The 17,962-nt window shown below is 54.9% G+C and overlaps 2 protein-coding genes across 2 annotated transcripts; both read left to right on the top strand.

The window, feature by feature from the left end:
* Nucleotides 1-828: 828 nt before the first annotated feature.
* On the top strand, nucleotides 829-7,062 carry LOC34622218 (116 kDa U5 small nuclear ribonucleoprotein component; the record flags this gene model as incomplete). The annotated part of the gene is made up of 12 exons (XM_026336596.1): nucleotides 829-997; nucleotides 1,705-1,832; nucleotides 2,080-2,137; nucleotides 2,697-2,818; nucleotides 3,255-3,394; nucleotides 3,925-4,010; nucleotides 4,957-5,057; nucleotides 5,643-5,776; nucleotides 5,980-6,096; nucleotides 6,278-6,385; nucleotides 6,506-6,665; nucleotides 6,976-7,062. Coding segments are annotated over 12 exons (1,410 nt in total), but the record flags the coding sequence as incomplete, so codon positions are not given.
* A 1,725-nt stretch (nucleotides 7,063-8,787) lies between these two features.
* LOC34622219 (UPF0746 protein DDB_G0281095) lies at nucleotides 8,788-17,755 on the top strand. Its single transcript, XM_026336595.1, has 6 exons — nucleotides 8,788-8,828; nucleotides 9,547-9,577; nucleotides 10,015-10,143; nucleotides 10,229-10,338; nucleotides 11,720-11,762; nucleotides 17,435-17,755. Exons 1-6 carry the CDS (start codon nucleotides 8,788-8,790, stop codon nucleotides 17,753-17,755), a joined length of 675 nt encoding a protein of 224 aa, XP_026192380.1.
* The last annotated feature ends 207 nt before the right edge of the window (nucleotides 17,756-17,962 follow it).

Genomic DNA, 17,962 nt, shown 5'->3' with positions numbered 1-17,962 from the left:
GCCTTCTCTGTGTCTGTTGTGAGTGCTCGTCTTTTCTTTGTCTCTCATGAGTGATCGCCTTCTCTGTATCTCTCATGAGTGATCGCGTTCTCTTTGTCTCTTATGAATGCATGCCTTCTCTGTATTTCTCATGAGTCCTTGTCTTCTCTGTATCTCTCATGAGTGATCGCCTTCTCTGTATTTCTCATGAGTCCTCGTCTTCTCTGTGTCTCTCATGAATGCATGCCTTCTCTGTGTCTGTTGTGAGTGCTCGTCTTTTCTTTGTCTCTCATGAGTGATCGCCTTCTCTGTATCTCTCATGAGTGATCGCGTTCTCTTTGTCTCTTATGAATGCATGCCTTCTCTGTATTTTTCATGAGTCCTTGTCTTCTCTGTATCTCTCATGAGTGATCGCCTTCTCTGTATTTCTCATGAGTCCTCGTCTTCTCTTTGTCTCTCATGAATGCATGCCTTCTCTGTATTTCTCATGAGTCCTCGTCTTCTCTGTATCTCTCATGAGTGATCGCGTTCTCTTTGTCTCCTATGAATGCATGCCTTCTCTGTATTTCTCATGAGTCCTTGTCTTCTCTGCATCTCTCATGAGTGATCGCCTTTTCTGTATTTCTCATGAGTGCTTGTCCTCTCTTTGTCTCTCATGAGTCCTTTCCCTGCTCGTCTTCCCCGACTGTCTGTTCATCTGGATCGCACGGGGAGCGGCCCTACCTTCTTTTGCGCTGCTTTTCTCCCCTGCCGACTTGGCGGTGACAGGGGCAAAACGCGTCGTACAACTCTGCGCTCCCCGTTTCTCCGCAATTCTCTCATTCTGACCCCCGTTTTCCCCCTCCTTAGTACAGTCGTTCTCAAGCGCCGTGCTTCCTCTTCTGCGACGTGTGGCTGCTTCAGGTTCTTGGAGAGGCCTTCTCGCTCGACGATGATGAGGATCAGCTCGTCAGAGAAGTTGTCCACTTGTGGATTCCCATGGGACGCTACAGGGTCGAGGTGGACTGTGTTCCGGCAGGTGCCTAATGCTACACGGATTGTAATCGATTGAGGCTTCTTAAAGCCATCTCCAGCCCACTCGAGCCACTCGTCCGATCTTGCGTTCTGCCTTTGTCGGCGATTAAAGTGATGGAACCTCTAAATAGATAGTCTACCACTTTGGCGTCCTCGAGAGGTTCTCGGGAGTTTCTATCTGCATGCTCTTCAGATAGCACGCGTACTCTGCATAGCGCAATTCGCTCGCCCTGGCCTCCGCCTGTGCATGTGGCTTCCCCTTTTCGTTCGCTGGCGTGTGTTTCCCCCGTTTCTCTGCCTCTGCATGCACCGCGTGGAGGAGCGCAGAACTGTATGCATACGCTGGTATTGTCACCCGCTGCTCCCGGGTGCATGTGTGTGTATATGGTGTGTGTACGTGTATGTTTGTGTGTGTAAATGTGTGTGTGTTTGTATGTGTATATGGTGTGTTTGTGTGTGTAAATGTGTGTGTGTTTGTATTTGTATAGGGTGTATATATGTGTGTTTGTCTATGTATATGGTGTATGTATGTGTGTTTGTATTTGTGTGTATGTGTGTTTGTGTATGTGTGTTTGTGTATGTGTGTGTGTATGTGTGTGTGTATGTGTGTGTGTGTGTGTATGCATAGGGTGTATGTATGTGTGTGTTTGTGTATGTGTGTTTGTATTTGTGTGTTTGTGTGTTTGTATTTGTGTGTGCGTCTGTGCCCAGGCAGCTGGGTGTTGTTGGGGGGATGCGATCTCTCCGTGAAGAAGACAGCCACCATCACCTCCTTAGAACATCAGGAAGAAGTCGAGATCTTTAGACCCCTTCTTTTCCAGGCCGCCCCAGTCCTCAAGGTAGCCTGTGAGCCGCTGCAACCGAGCGAGCTGCCGAAGATGATTGAGGTAAGACGCAACTTTTTGTGAAGGGGAAGGAAGCGCGGGAACGCCGATACACACCACGCACAGTCTCTTCTTGAAATCTAGCTATGCGCCATCAGTCAGCTCTCACAGGTTGCTGTAGGTGGCCTCCTCTGTGCGTTTCTAGGTATCTATCCAAACATTTTTCTGTGTGTCTCTGTGCGCATGCACCTGCACGCCTCAGGGGCTCAGGCGAATCGACAAGGCCTACCCAATTGCCCAAACGAAAGTGGAGGAGTCAGGTGCGATGCTGCTCTTTGTCGCTCATGCGGTGGATATACACCGCATGATTCTTGACACCGCCGGTAGCCTTTCAGTGCTGCATCGGCCAGTCGTGCCACGCGCTCCTGTTTGCGTCTTTCTATAGAGGTCTCTTTTGCATGCATTTTAGGAGCATTACTGGCAGAGTTGGTTGTGTGCATGCGGCGCGTTTGCCTCTCGAGATATCCATAGACCCCCTCCCCCTTCCGTCCTTCCCCCGAGGAGATGATGGGAGGGAGGGGGTCTATGGAGTCAGATACAGCGGAGTAACTGGTCTTTTTGTGCCTTCCGTTGCTTTTTGCCGAGTCGGGAGTGTGTGTCTTCTTGTGTGCTTGTATCAGCTTGCTTTTGTGCCGTGCGATCTGTCTTTCCTTTCATGGGTGTGGATGTGCATGCACTGGTGTCGTGGTTTATGCGGACTGACTAGCCGCCATGTGTCGTGTTACCGCGCGACTCTGTAGTGGAGTTTCGCGCGCCTTCTGTCCGCCTTTATGTCGCGGCGAATGCCACCGCATTGGTTCTGCTGGCGTGTGTGGACAGGGGAGCACGTCATTTGCGGGACTGGTGAACTGTACCTTGACTGTCTGCTGCACGATCTTCGCGTGTTGTACGGCAACATGGAGGTCAAAGTCAGCGATCCGGTGGTCAGATTCTGCGAAACGGTGCGCATAGGCGTGCGACGCTTGTTTTTTTTTTCGTTTTAAAAATGCCACACAGTGTATGGACGGTAGAACGTGCTGGGGGCAGGCAGGGCCTAGCGCTGCCTGTTCAGGATTTGGTGGGGGAAGGAAGGCAAAGCCGTTTGCATGTTCCGTGGTGGCTTCTCCGCGCTTGCCAAGTGGATCGAGATTTCTTGTCGAGTTGCGTCAGAAAGAACCGCTGTCACCGTGATGTGATGGCAGTTCGTGTCTCTGCTCTCTCTCGTGCGCGCTGAGGTTGTTGTGGGGGCACGCCTGTCGGCACAGTTTCACGTCTAGAAGCCGCGACTGCCTGCCTCTCTCTCTTGCGTCGATGGGGGTGTAAACACCAGGCTTTCCAACCGCCGCTGACGTGTTTCTGCGTTGTTGTGGGCTTCCTCTCATCGATCGCTGGTTGCAGGTCGTGGAAACGAGTGCGCTGAAGTGTTTTGCCGAGTCTCCCAATAAGCGCAACAAGCTCTTCATGATTGCAGAGCCGCTTGAGAAGAGAATCGCCGATGATTTGGAGAAGGGGCTCATCAGCGATAAATGGGATCAAAGGCAAGCCACATGCCCTCTCTTGCTTCTGCGAAGGGCTAGAACCTGTCTCTTTGCTTTTGCGGAGGACAGCTCTTGCGCTCCGAGGGTGTGGTCGTCGGAGGGAGCCGGGAGCCTCCAACACACGAGCCGCGTTGTTGGCAAGAGCTCGTGTTGGGCGGCATGCGCAAGTATTCGTGAAAGAGAGCTGGGGAGCAGGCTGCGGAGGCAATCGCGAGGGACTGCTGGTGGCTGTTGCGTAGCAGGCGTTCACTGACTGCTGAGCCCTTTCATACCACGAAATAGATGCATGCAGAACACATACACATGTTCGCGTGTTCCCCCACGTGGGAGGCCAAACGAGCTTTATACGCGTGGCGTTTGATCGCAGCTGCATCTTTTATAAGACCTCTCCGTGCCGCGCTTGAGTAACGGATGGTGGTGCAGGCTTGCACCAGCAAGCATGCAGACATCGCATTCACCCCCCAAACCCTCTGTGCGTGTGTGTTGATACTTGCGCGTATGTGTATGTGTATGTGTGTTCTTCTCCTAAGGACCCTCGGCGAGCACTTCTCTACGCAATACGGATGGGATTTGCTGGCTGCGCGTTCAATTTGGGCTTTCGGGCCTGCGGCAAGGGGTGAGGCTCAACAGCTAAGAGTCATTTCTCTAGAAATTTGCATCTCTTAAGTAGAAGAAATTTGCATTCCTTAAGTAGAAATTTGCATGCCTTAAGTAGAAGAAATTTGCATCCCTTGAGTAGAAGAAATTTGCATCCCTTAAGTAGAAGAAATTTGCATGCCTTAAGTAGAAATTTGCATCCCTTAAGTAGAAGAAATTTGCATGCCTTAAGTAGAAGAAATTTGCATGCCTTAAGTAGCAGAAATTTGCATCCCTTGAGTAGAAGAAATTTGCATCTCTTAAGTAGAAGAAATTTGCATCCCTTAAGTAGAAGAAATTTGCATGCCTTAAGTAGAATTTTTTGCATCCCTTGAGTAGAAGAAATTTACATTCCTTAAGTAGAAGAAATTTGCATACCTTAAGTAGAAGAAATTTGCATGCCTTAAGTAGAAGAAATTTGCATCCCTTGAGTAGAAGAAATTTGCATTCCTTAAGTAGAAGAAATTTGCATGCCTTAATTAGAAATTTGCATCCCTCAAGTAGAAGAAATTTGCATTCCTTAAGTAGAAGAAATTTGCATACCTTAAGTAGAAGAAATTTGCATGCCTTAAGTAGAAGAAATTTGCATGCCTTAAGTAGAAGAAATTTGCATTCCTTAAGTAGAAATTTGCATGCCTTAAGTAGAAGAAATTTGCATGCCTTAAGTAGAAGAAATTTGCATGCCTTGAAGCTGGCTTTAGATTGACCACTAGAGAAAAAGTCCTCCGGAACGCTCACGGGTATTTTGCTTAGATGTGCTCTGAGTTTTCCTACAAAAACGTAGAACTTCGACATGCAGGCACCCCTCCGGGCACGCTGTCTCCGGAGTCGTGTAGAATAGCCTTGCAGCTATGCTCTCTGAAATGAGGCTTTTTGTCCGGTTAAACGGCTCTTGAGTCATGGGGCCTTCGTTTTGTCTCATTCAGGCTCTTGCGTGTTGTTGGGCGAAGTTTTTAATCCGGAGTTTCAGCGCCTTGTCACTCAGCAAAAAGGGGCCTTACTGCCGTTCAAGGAGAGCGTCATTCAGGTGTGCATGCGCATGCGCTTTTCTCAAGTGCCGCACTCACAGAACTGAGAGACGCAGGGCCTGCAGCAGGGGAAAGGGAGGGAGGGAAGGAGGGAGGACCGGAAGAGGCATGCAAAAACAATGCTGTGCCAAGGAAATATGTCATGGCGAAAAGGCGATTTCGTAGGGGTTATTGCCAAGTGTGTGTTGTACCTGTTCCTTACTGTGTGTTAAAGGGGTGGGGATGGGGGGCAGGCCTGTCGGGGTTGCAAAGAAGGCAGGAGAAAGCTGAATTCACATCTATCGAGGTTACTTCGTGCTGCGTGGATGTGTGTGTCGGCGTCATCGGAATCTAATATCCGCATCTTATGTCTCTTTTTCTCTTTGCTAGTGTTCTTTGGCCCTGATCACGCGGTGCACCGTGTTTTTAGGTCGGTGGTGGTGGTGGCGTGGGTGCCGTTGTGTCGTGCCTGGGCTCTCCATGAGCGCAGGCAGCATCCATTATTCGACCATCTCCTGCCAAGCCGCTTCCTCGTCGTCTGTGCCGCCTCTGCATGCACATGCTCGGCGGCTTGGCTGTCTGTGCCTTGCTGCTTTTTCCTCTAGGGCTTCCAATGGGCAACAAGGGAAGGCCCACTCATAGAGGAAAATGTGAAGGGGGTTCGATTTAAGCTCGTAGATGCAGAAATCGCCAAGGATCCGGTTCATAGAGGAGGCGGGCAGATCATCCCCAGCGCGAGGTGCTCCTAGCTATCCCTCCTTTGCTCCCTGGTGTTATCGCTCCACTCTTGCGAGCTTCGGGCCTTTGCGCGCGAGTCTTTTTCTGCCTTTCTTGTTTGATTTGCTTCACCTCTCTTCCTGCCGCATGTGCATGCGGTCGTTCGGCGCGTAAGCTTCTGAGGATGGTCGGGATGCGTGTGCGAGGCGGCGTGCTGCTGCGTAGGAGGGTGGCATATTCCGCCTTGCTGCTGGCGACACCTCGGCTGCTGGAGCCCATCATGTTTTCCGAGATCCAATGCCCTGCGGATTGCGTATCCGCGATTTATACCGTGTTGGCTAGGTACGCTTGCAAGCGCTCTCTCGCCCCTTGCTGTGCGCGCAGACAGCAAGGCTGCTGCTGCTGCTGCTGCTGCTGCATCGTGCTTTTACTGGGATTCCTCTGTGGCGCCTCCTTGCACGTACTTCGTGCTGCTGCTGCGTGTTTTTGCGCATGGGGGCATCTGCTGCTGCTGCTGCTGCAGACGGCGTGGCAATGTTGCCAGAGACATGCCCAAACCTGGCACTCCACTGTACATTGTGCATGCGTATCTCCCTGCCATTGAGTCTTTCGGCTTCGAGACAGATCTGAGGTGAGTTCTGATGTCGGCAGCCTTGCAGGAGCAACATGCGCACCCACTGGAGCCCGTAAAAGGCATCAAATCACTATTCGCGTGAGCTTGTGCTGATTGATGGGTGGCATCTCGCTGCAGGACACATACGAGTGGGCAAGCCATGTGTCTGACAGTATTCGACAATTGGGCAATCGTTCCCGGCGATCCTCTTGACAAGCAGATTGTATTTAAGCCGCTTGAACCCGCGCCGGCTCCTCATCTCGCCCGAGAATTCCTCCTAAAGACCAGGAGGCGCAAGGTATCTGTACTGTGTCGCTGCTGCAAAAAGGCATGCCGTGTGTGTGGGTGCTGCGGCGTGCGCAGTTGTGCCTTGACAGTGCAACTGATGGCTATATATATGTATATGTATCTGCGAAATCTATGCGTATACAAGTGCTCCCTTGTGCCTCTGTCTCTGTAGCCCTTTACGGTAGTATGTGCTTGCATGACGGGTACGGTTGGGGATATGTTCTGTGTGAAGTTGTTGCTTGCATGCTTGCGACATTTGCATGGATGGTGTATGGACCAGGGTGAATGGCGTGCGTGGGATGTGGTTTGGCTTCTTTCAGGGTTTGAGCGAAGACGTGTCAATTCACAAGTTCTTCGACGACCCAATGCTCCTGAGCATCGCCAATAACCTTCAACAGTTCTTGTAAATCCTCTCTCTTGAAGATCCACCGTTCCCCTACCGTAGTAACAGCTGCAATCAGCGCTGATGCTCCGTCTATTACTGGTGCGGGAGGAACGTCACAGCAGCAGACCGTTTCTGCTTGTCGGGTTACATCTCTGTGTAGCTGGGTAGGAGAGAGGGGCAGTGCCAGGGAACGAGGCTCCCGAAGGAAGGGGTGTGTAATCTGCGTAAAATTTGGCTGTTCATGCGAACATGTGCTTCCCATTGCGTGACGTAGCATAGTTGTGTGGAGTGAATGATGCATTTGGGAGTAGTTTGCATATCTATGCATCGAGCAGCCGCACCGCATGAGCGGTGGAAGAGGCAAAAAACAGCCCACGGGAGCACACCGCAGGCCTGCTGAAGGGGGTGGGAGTGTTAATGTTGTCCAGGAGACGGATGGCGCTTCGAAACGTGGTACTTGGCAGCAAACTTGACTGTCAGTTCTTTGACGGGAAGGGCAAAAACTAACCCATCACCTCGTTCGGTGTGTACTTCTATGACTAGACACCTTACCACACATAGATCATCTAGAGAGGAATCTGAACACCAATCTCGTTTGCTCTCCCGACCAGTAGCCTTAAGAGAGCCTTATTCCCTATAGTATCCTCTAGAGAACGTCTTGCCTTGATACCATGCACATGGAGCACACCTACAATTCGGGGTGGCCGCTGGCTACTGCCTTCAACCGCCGGATATCTGGGGTGATCTAACTGCCAGAGGCAGCTGGGGAATCCGTGAAGAAAGAATTATAAATCAAGAAAGCATTAATTTTGCTTGGTTGTATATTAGAACAGCAGATTAGCTGCCCTCCAGGGGGGAGGTGGAATCTCCCCCACCGCCGATGGTGGCACTTCGGCTACACTGCTGTCGGGTGAAGGAGAGAGTCTTCCGCGGAATGAGCTGCTTTCTGCCTGCCTCTTTGTTACGCTTCGACAGAGGATAACGCTCACCACAGTGCTTCACCGTAACATTTGCGCCGACTCCTACGAGAAGCCGAGAAGTGGCAAGAAACACCCTACTTGTGGTGGGTGTTGCGGTCGGTGGGGCTGCAGCAGGGGGCCCAGCAGCAGCAGCTGCAGCAGCAGCAGACGAAGCAGCGGCAAACTCGTTTCTTTTGGCGTTTGTCTTATTGTCTAATTGCTTGCGTCTCATGTTTAGGGAGCACCTGCCCCTCCTTCCCCTGCGCCTCCCACTGCTAAGGCGCGGGGAAGACACCGCAGCTCACGCAGATCAGCAGACCAACCACCTGTGGCTGTTGTTACGGCGGGAATCTCTGAAGGGCTTGCCGCTCAGACTGCTTCGCAGTATAGAAACTGTGACTGCCGTCTCCACGTGCCCTTCCGCGCCGACAGCTGCAGCTGGCTGCTGCTCTTACTGCAGCCAGCTGCAATAAGGGCAACAGCCAGCTGCAGTAAGAGCAGCCGTCATCTGCATTACAATGTTCCCGATCACCGATGTCTCCTCCTGGCTTTGGCCTCTTGCTTGCTGACTCAGGCAGTGGCGGCGGCAGCAAGCACAGCAAGACAAGCAGCAGCAGCAGCAGCAGCAGCAAGACAAGCAGCAGCAGCAGCAGCAAGACAAGCAGCAGCAGCAGCAGCAGCAGCAGCAGCAAGACAAGCAGCATTACGGCCGTGCACAGACAGAGGAGCTCAAGCCCTGGCATCGACCCTTGGGCTGTCTCGCCACGACTCAAGAGGACAGGCACGCAATGCAGCAGCAGCAGCAGCAGCAGCAGCAGCAGCAGCAGCGGTCCTCGACGCAGTTCTTGCCATGCAGATAGGCAGATCAGCAGCAGCGGCAGTTGCTCCCAGAGCCGCTTCGTAAAAAACCCCAATGCACAGCGTCCGTACAGTGGCGCCAACTGCAGAAGCAGCTGGAGCGAGTGCCACAGCAGCGGCAGCAGCAGCAGCCGTGCGTGGGAAGTTGCATGCAGCAGTGGCTGGGATGCAGGATCGAGCTGGTTGGAGAGATGCAGCCGAGTTGCAGCAGTTTGCCGCTATCCAGCAGCGCCGCAGCAGCAACAGCAGGCCCAGCAAGGATGGAGGCAGCAGCAGCACTTGCATGCACCGCAGCATTCACAGCAGTACCAACATAAGCGCCACAGTTGGCAGCAGCAGCAGCAGTATGCTCCTCATCAGCAGTGGCAGCAGGGATGGTCACAACAACCTCCGACTCCGCACTGGCATTCCATTTGGCAGCAACAGACTCCGAGTTGTTGGAAACAGCAGCAGCGGCAACAACAGCAGCAACAGGCCTCTTTTACGGAGCAGCAGCTGCACGACGAGCAGCAGAGGCGGCAGCAGTCTTGGCTGTACAGACAGACGCACGCCGACTGGGAGCAGCAGCAGCCCCAGCAGCCTCAGCAGCCTCAGCTACCGTTGCAACAGGATGCTCAGCATACTACTCCTGCAGCCTTAGAGTCTTCACCGCCGATATCTAGATACACCTCTGTCAGCACGCAGCAGAGACAGCAGCAAGTCATGCAGCCATTCACTCCCGTTGTTGAATCGCCTTTTGCTGCAGGGCACTCAGAGCAGAGCAGCAGCAGTCGATCTTTTGGAGGAGAAGGCATTCGAGTCAGCAGTGGGCATGCTGTTGCTGCTGCTCCCGTCGCAAACCACACACAGGAGCAGCAAGCGATCGTGGATTGGCTGCTGCAGGGAAGATCCAGCGACTCCCCAGTGTCGCACCAGCAGCAACACACACAGCAGCTGTTGCAGCAAACGTATGCATCGTCACCCCTCACTGAAGCCTCGCAACACTTCAAAGCGATGACGCCTGCGCTGCAGCAGCAGCAGGAGCAAGAACAGATATGCTTGACTCCCTATGACTTTGTTTCATCCGTGAGCCTTGGCGAAGAGCCGCAGAGATCCTACCACCACTTCCAACAGGATCTCCACAGACAACAAGCAGCACACCAGCAGCAGCCGCAGCAGCAGCAACAACAAAGACACCAGCAGCAGCGACTGCAGCAGCAGCAACAACAAAGGCACCAGCAGCAGCCGCAGCAGCAGCAACAACAAAGACACCAGCAGCAGCCGCAGCAGCAGCAACAGGACCAAAGGCGCGTGAGTGCCTCTTTCCGTCATTCTTCTGGTGTACAGACAGCTCAGCGCGTACGTGTTGCAGCACAGTCGGTCATTCAGAAGGTGCAGCAGCAGCAGCAACAGCAGCAACAACGGCAACAAGAGCAGCAACAGCAACAGCAGCAACAAGAGCAGCAACAGCAACAGCAGCAACAAGAGCAGCAGCAACAACAGTACCACCACCAACAATACCACCACCAACAGCAACAACAACAATACCACCACCAGCAATACCACCACCAACAACACCAACAACAGCAACAGCAACAACAGCAACAGCAACCCCACCACCACCACCAACAACAGCAACAACAACCCCACCACCACCAACAACAACAGCAACAAGAGCATCAGGAGAAAGAACACGTGCCGCCGACAAAAGAAGAAGGACCAGTGCGACGTCTTGGTGTTGTGTGGCTGCAAGGGCTGCTGCAGCTGCACAATCCCCCGCTGAATAGACACTTGAAACCAGTGTCTGCAAAGGCTGCAGCCTGTGAAGCTGCTGCTGCTGCTGCGATCGCTACTGCACCGACAGTTGGAGGCTCCCCGACAGCTAACTGTGCATCTGTCAGCCATGCCACTGCTGCAGTCGCTCGCGCAACCGCAGCTGTATCGCAAGACACCGCTGTAGCCAAGAAGATATTGGCAAGGGCAAAGCCTCCCATAGCAGCAATGCATGCAGAAGCTGCAGCAGGAGTTCGTGCAGAAGCTGCAGCAGCAGTTCGTGCAGCAACTCCTGCCGTTGCAGCTGCAGCCGCCATCGCCTCTGCTGTACCCTCAGGGCAGCGCAGATCTTCGCCGCACTCAGCTCGTTGCATGTCTTCTGCAAAGAGCATAGCAAACACGGCTGTTGAGGCTGCTGATTGCACACCAACGTCGAAGACTGTCAGCGACACTGCTCTCGCAACACCTCGAAAGAGCCCTGCTGCCCGTGCATCTTGCAGCAACCTACACAGCAGCCACGAATGCAGCGAGAAAAGCGAAACAAGGCATAAAAGCAGCAGCACTGGTAGCAGCAGAAGGCATAAAAGCAGCAGCTCTAGTAGCAGCAGAAGGCATAAAAGCAGCAGCACTGGTAGCAGCAGAAGGCATAAAAGCAGCAGCACTGGTAGCAGCAGAAGGCATAAAAGCACTTCTCATGGCAGCAGAAGGCATAAAAGCGAATTTCATAGCATCAGGCATAAAAGCAGAAGCAGCAGCGACCGACATGGAGGCAGCAGCACCGGCAGCAGCAGCAGCAAGCGCCGCAACAAGTGCAGCAGCCGGAGCAGCAAGGATCGACATGGAGGCAGCAGCAGCAGGAGCAGGAAGGATCGACATGGCAGCAGCAGCAGATATGATGGCAAGTCTCTGTCTGCGTCATCTTCCTTAGAACGCAAGCAACGTATTGTGGAGGGCAAACAAGAGACTGCAGCCTCTCGGTGTCTTGACGATGGAGTAAAAGCGGCAGAACCCCCTGCTGCATTGTCTGCTGCTACTCCCAGTGCAACGGAGCATCATGGTGTGGGGAGAAGTCCACTTTTGGAAGTGCAGTCATCGCTGAGCGAGGGGCAGGTGCCAGAGCAGCAGGAGAAGCAGCAACGAAGCCTTGTCAAGCGTCTCGATGACACGCTTCGTGGCAGGGGGGCAAAGAGCCTAGAGCGATCAGAAGGAGTAGAGACAGACGAAGCGCAGGCAGCAGCATTGGAGTATCTTGTTTCCCAGCAGAGAAATGCCGAGGAAGGGCTGCTGCTGCAGCAACAGCAGCAGCAACAGCAGCAGCAACAGCAGCAGCAACACGTGCAGCAACAACGGCAGCAACACGTGCAGCAACAACGGCAGCAGCATCTGGAGCAGGCACCGAGGGATAAGGACGAAACAGCAGAGGCGTCAGAAAGGCATCAGGAGGATCCGCAAGAAGTTGCCAGTTCAGAAGAAAAGCCGCAGACGAAAATTTCTCAGGACGAGGTGCATGTACAGCAGCAGCACGCGCACTTGGCAGAGCTCCTCTGCTCGCAGGAGATGTTGCACAAGATGGAGCAGCAGGCAGTGCAATGCGAGCTACAGCCGTCTGCTAAGGGAGTCGTTGCAACGGCAGTCCAGACTATCCGGTGCCTCACTGTCGATAGCTCGAAGCTGACTTCTTGCAACGGCGAATCGAACATGAGCGAATCTGCGGCTGCTGCTGTTGCAGAGAATCCTCCAGAGTCAGAAGCAGGCTGCCCAGCAGGAGCTTCTGAGCCGCTTGCTGCTTCCTTAGAGGGCACTGCCGCGATGAGCGAGGAGATGGGAAAGGAGGCACTCTCTTCGGCAGTCGTCAGCAACAGCGCAGAAACGCTGCAGCAGCAGCTGCTGCTGCTGCATGCGGGCGACACGGAAGCGCCCAACAGCTGCAGCCACATCCACGAAGGACGATCGACTGCTGCAGACGAGGCAGAAAACGCAACATGCAGAGTGAACGAGGCTGAGCAGCAGCAGCAGCAGCCGCAGGAACTGGCGTGCCTTGCTGCGTCTGCTCCTCAGCACTCAGAGTGCGGGCAGCCGACACCAGACACCCTTCTGAGCAGCAGCAGTAGCAGAAGCAGCAGCAGCAGCAGCAGCAGCACAGTGGACTTCTTCCAGCCCCTTGAAACTCCGGCTGACAGCGGCGCTATTGTTGGTGTTGCTGGCGACAGCGAACGAGGGAGATGGAGGAAGAGCATCCGCGACAAGAGTGTGGATGCAGCAGCTGCAGAAGAGGAGCTCCCTCCTGGAGCTGAGCTGCCGCCTCGGAAGAGGATTCGCGGCAGTAATATGAAGGCAGCCTCTTCTGCAGAAGCGGCAGACATGCATGCTGTAGGTCCTATACGCATCTCCCGTGCTGCGTGCGCTGCTGCGTCTCTGAAGTCGAGCACGTCTTCTGCTTCCGTCGCTGCTGCGCCGCCTTCTGCAGAGAAGCGGGTAAAACTTCTGCGCAGCAGCGGGAGCAGTGCTGGACTGCGTGGAGATGATGCATGCGTCGGGAGCAGGCGGGCAGCTAGCAAGTTCTCGCGCTTTGTCGCGTCTCTTGACCAGCAGCAGTCTACGCAGCAGCAGCAGTCTACGCAGCAGCAGCAGTCTACGCAGCAGCAGCAGTCTACGCAGCAGCAGCAGTCTATGCAGCAGCCGCAGTCTATGCAGCAGTCTATGCAGTCTACGCAGCAGCAGCAGTCCATGCAGCAGCAGCTGCACGCTGCTCCCCCTCATGAGACACGGAAGCTGCGCTGTCACGCTGCGCGATCGCAGCAGAACGCGATTCTCCGAGGAGGCATAGCGTCATCAAGAGGGGGGGAGGCTGCTGCCTTCTCCCCCTGCTACTCCAGTGCAGCAGGGGGAGCAGCTGCAGCAACGCCTACGCACAGTGGCGGAGGCTTCCCCCCCCCCGCGGAGTCTCTGCTGGTGTTGCGGAGACGTCGTGACGCAGTTCCTCTTCCGCAGCTGCAGCCTCCCTGTGAGGCATTCCTGCGTGCAGCCTCTGGTCTACAGCAGCAGCAGAAAAAGCTCTTGCAGACACCTGGGAATCAGCAGCATCGTGGGCAGCAGCAGCAGTCTATGCAGCAGCAGCAGCAGTCTATGCAGCAGCAGCAGCTCCGCCTGGAGTGGTGGATGGGCTTGGGGTGGTTGAAGGCGACCAGCACAAGGCTTGGTCAAGGCACCTTCGGCAGCGTCTACGAAGCGGAGTGGAGTCGAGATACACAGCAGGAGCAGCAGCAGGAGCTACAGCAGCAGGAGCTGCAGCAGCAGCAGGAGCAGCTCCAGCAGCAGCAGCAGCAGGTGCAGCAGAAAACAGCGTCTCCTGCCGAACGGAGAGCTTCAAGGAACAAGCGAGCAGCAGCACCAGCAGTCGCTCCTTCAGCGCGTAAAACGAAGAGCAGCCACCTACCCAGCAGCAGCAGCCATTGTGCGACATGCAGCAGCAGCAGCAGCAGCCTTAAAGGCGACTGCTGCTGCACCTCGGTATCCTTGTTCCCCTTAGCCCTCAAGGAATACAAGACAATGTCGGCTGCTCCTTTCCAGTTTCTTCGGGAGGAGGCCTTTATGAAGCACTTTAATCCACACGTCATTAAACCCATTGCTACAAGAAGCTATAGAGAGCAGCAGCAGCATCAGCAGCAGTCCCCTGGCTTGCATTCGACGACTCGCGTATTCCAACTTCTGATGCCGAGAGCTCTAGGGGATCTCCAAGTGATGCTGAGGCGGCTCATCATAAGACGAGCAAAGGCAAAGGTTGTGCTTGCCTGGTATGACGCGCAGCAACAGCAGCAAAAGCAGCAACAGCAGCAAAAGCAGCAAAAGCAGCAAAAGCAGCCGGAGGGTGGGCAAGCGAGCAGCGGCTCGACTCTAGGTGGCATTTGCACATTGACGGGGAGACGTGCAGCTGCAGCAAGAGAACCGGCACAAGACGCTTCTTTTGCAGAGGACGACGCTTCTGGCACGACTAGCAGCACCAAGGGAAGCCTCCTCCCCCACACGAAAAGCTGCCAGAAACGTCTTCCAAGCTCCGAGTCGATATGGAAAGCTTACGGCGTAGTAGGACCCTGTGGACTGACGGAGTTCGAAGTCAAATTTATTGCCGCGCAGCTCTTGGCAGGCGGTGCCTTTCTCCATTTTTGCTGCTCGGTAGGTGGGGTTCCCTGGATGGCTAGCAGGATGGCTAGCAGGATGTGTGTGCTTTTAGCGGCAAAAGACGCAGCTGAGAGGAAGGTTTGCGGGTTCTTGCCGCGCCGGTGCCACGCGCAGTTTCTGACTGCTGCGGAGCCGCTCATTTTCGGGAAAATAATCTCGAGAAGAGGAGAGGAATGCGTGTGTGGTGGCTGGCGTGCACTTCGTTTGCAGGCAGAGGTGATACGAGTGGTCGACGTCAAACTCTCCAATATCCTCGTCTTTGCGGAGGAAGCCGATGCAGCACGGCCTTTAAAGTGGCTGATTTGCCTTGCAGACTTTGGTTCCGCAATTATTGGCAATCCTCAGGATCATCTGAAGTGAGAGTTTTGCGATTTGTTTTCAAGGTGTTCAGAGGGCTGGTGGGGAGCGAGATGAGGTGGTTCTGGTGTGTAAATGCGTTGCTTCGCGTCTGTCTGGGCTTACACCTCGCGACGGGGGCGATGGGTGCCTGCTGCGGCTCAGCTGCATGCGCGAGTGCCTCGGGGGGGTGGTTGTAATGGGGGATGGTGACGGTGCTGCTGCTGCTGCAGAGCGTCAACTCCGTGGAAGGGAGGCCAAGAAGAGAAGCGCGCTGTATGGGAGCAACAGGTACTTCTTGCAGGGGTTGGCGCAAATCGTTTTCTTAGCGACAAGTTATGGCACTGCATTGCGAGGAGACACCCTTCCTCCTTTGCTGCTACCTGCTGCTGCTGCTGCTACCTGCTGCTACCTGCTGTCTGTCTGCGCATCCCTCCGCGCTCTCAAGGCGTTCTCAGCCCTTTGTGCTCTGGCTGCCTTGGCTGCCTTGGCTTGCTGCTTCAGGTTCGTCAGCAACTGGTGTCTCTGAATCAGGGAACGCTATACTCGAATCCCCCTGAGGCGTTGCGCGTAGACGAGCGTGGTATCTTGCGGAAGCAGCAAGATCCCGATCGAGTTGGTGCTGCATGCGGCAAGAGGCTTCTGCTAAGGCCTGCCGCGGGATCAGCAGCAGCAGCAGCAGCTGCTGCTGCTGCTGCTGGGGAGCAGCAGCAGCAGCAGCAGCAGACAGCTGGCACGGGGAAAGCGCCGTCAGCTCGGAGGGCAGACGCAGCAACGGAGGTGGTGAGTCGTACGCATTCATCAGCCTCTTCCGTCCAAAAAGCCGCTCAAGCGCCTCCCGCTTCCGATGGATACTGCCACAAGAACAGAGCAAAGCCTCAAGGCAACAGTGGCTTCCATAGGCCAAGCTGCTGCAGCGGTACTGCTGCACGCGCGAAAGCTCCCTGCAGCAGCAACACCACGAGGAGCAGCAACAGCAGCAGCAGCAGCAGCAGCAGCAGCAGCAGACCGCGAATCTGCGGCAGCAAGACTGCCGATGCGACAGCTCGCCTGAGAGCCCAGCTCAGCGACGTATGGAGCTTCGGAGTTGCTCTTTGCGAACTTGTGAAAGGAGGAGGCTGCTGCTGCCCCTCCAGCGCAGGGAGCAGCAGCAAGCGCAGAGCTTGCTGCTGCCAAACACCTGAGGGGTCTCTTCGGTTTATTGAGGAAGAGACGCAGGCTCGTCGCATTCTCGCCGAGCTGCGTTCCCCTGCTGAGGCAGTGAGTACAGCTGCCTCAGCAGGCAATGCAGTTCGACCGGCAGCAGCGTCTCAAACTGTCGAGGCGGCTACCAACGAGACCTCTAAAGCTGCGATAAAGCCTTCAACGGCGAGGCAGGCGAAGACTTCCCGCGCTGAAGTAGCCTGTCGCAGCAGACATGCGTCTCGCAGAGGCGCGCCACGCCGCTCAGCAGCTTCTGCGTGTGGAGGAAAGCGGAAATTGCTTGCAGCAGCAGCAGAAGAAGAGGAGTCGGCAGCGGCGGTTCTACACACGTCGGAGCCACGCGATGCAGGAGGGGGCGAGGCAAGTCCTCTGGTGCAACAGAAAGAAAAAAGACAAACCTCTCCAATCGACGCAGTAGGAGGAGCAGAGGCAGCAGAGGCAGGAGCGGGGACGGGAAAGCGTGTAGGCGCAGACGGTGACGCTGCATGCAGCCGGCACCATAACAAGCTGACCCTTCCTCCCTGCATAATGAAGTGGCTAGCACAAGACGAAACGTATAGTCTCTTCTGGTGTGCAGTCCATGAGATCCTTGCACACATTGGGCTTGGTCTATTCCAGCTGCCGAAGCAGGAGTCGCAGGAGCAGCTGTCAAAGCAGGAGTCGCAAGAGCTGCTGTCGAAGCAGAAGTCGCAAGAGCAGCTGTCGAAGCAGGAGTCGCAAGAGCTGCTGTCGAAGCAGGAGTCGCAAGAGCTGCTGTCGAAGCAGGAGTCGCAAGAGCTGCTGTCAAAGCAGGAGTCGCAAGAGCTGCTGTCAAAGCAGGAGTCGCAAGAGCAGCAACAGCCGCAACAGCCATTGGAAGAAGAGAGCAGAGGGACGGAGAGTGCGGGAGAAAGAGCACTGCAAAGCTCAGGGAGCTGTTGGACTAAGTGGCCTCATCAGCAGCACGTGCAGGCTCAGCAGCAGCAACAAGAAGAGCAGCAGCAGCAACAAGAAGAGCAGCAGGAGCACCAACAACAAGAAGAGCACCAACGGCAAAAAGAGCAGCAGCAGCACCAACAACAGCAACAAGAAGAGCAGCAGCAGCACCAACAACAGCAACAGGAAGAGCAGCAGCAGCAACAACAACAGCAGCAAAAAGAGCAGCAGCAGCAACAACAGCAGCAACAAAAAGAGCAGCAGCAGGCGGACTTGGCGCAGCAGTCGGATATTGAAGAGGAGCCAGTGTGGCGGCATCTGCGAGCGGCGCATGCAGAGCAGCAAGAGCAGCACTTTTCTGCCCTTGAGGCTGTGTGGGGCCCCCGTTGGGGCTTTAAGGGGGGTGCAGGGGTTTCTGGGGCTTTGTTTCAAGGCGACACGAATTACCTTCGAAGACTTGTGCTAAGTTTGCTGCTCATCAAGCAGGTGCACAAGACTTGCTCCGGGGGGTGAGTTGTTTGCAGCTGCGAATCCTTTCTTGCGTCGAGCGCGTGCTGCTGCTAGAAGGGGAAGGGTTGTGCTCGGGCAGAAAGCAGGCTCAAGCAGGAGGCGGATCGTGCATGCATGCAGTGCATGCGTGCACTGCATGCATGCATGCGTGCATGCGTGTGGCGTGTCGACGGGTGGGATTCTGCTGTGGACTGGCGGGTGTCTTGTGCT

Source organism: Cyclospora cayetanensis, unplaced genomic scaffold, assembly GCF_002999335.1.
Source record: "Cyclospora cayetanensis isolate NF1_C8 unplaced genomic scaffold, CcayRef3 CcayRef3_contig_137, whole genome shotgun sequence".
NCBI classification, from domain to species: domain Eukaryota; phylum Apicomplexa; class Conoidasida; order Eucoccidiorida; family Eimeriidae; genus Cyclospora; species Cyclospora cayetanensis.
The sequence above is the reverse complement of the archived record's forward strand: the minus strand, read 5'-3'. Positions and strand labels throughout refer to the sequence as shown.

Bases quoted from the DNA above. Each gene is read 5' to 3' on its own strand.
- LOC34622219 (XM_026336595.1), top strand. From the start codon at position 8,788: ATGCAGCAGCAGCAGCAGCAGCAGCAGCAGCAGCAGCAGCG. The intron at 9,578-10,014 runs GTTGTTGAATCG...GCAGCCGCAGCA, and splicing joins TCATGCAGCCATTCACTCCC to GCAGCAACAACAAAGACACC. The intron at 10,339-11,719 runs GTACCACCACCA...AGCGAGGGGCAG, and splicing joins CAAGAGCAGCAGCAACAACA to GTGCCAGAGCAGCAGGAGAA.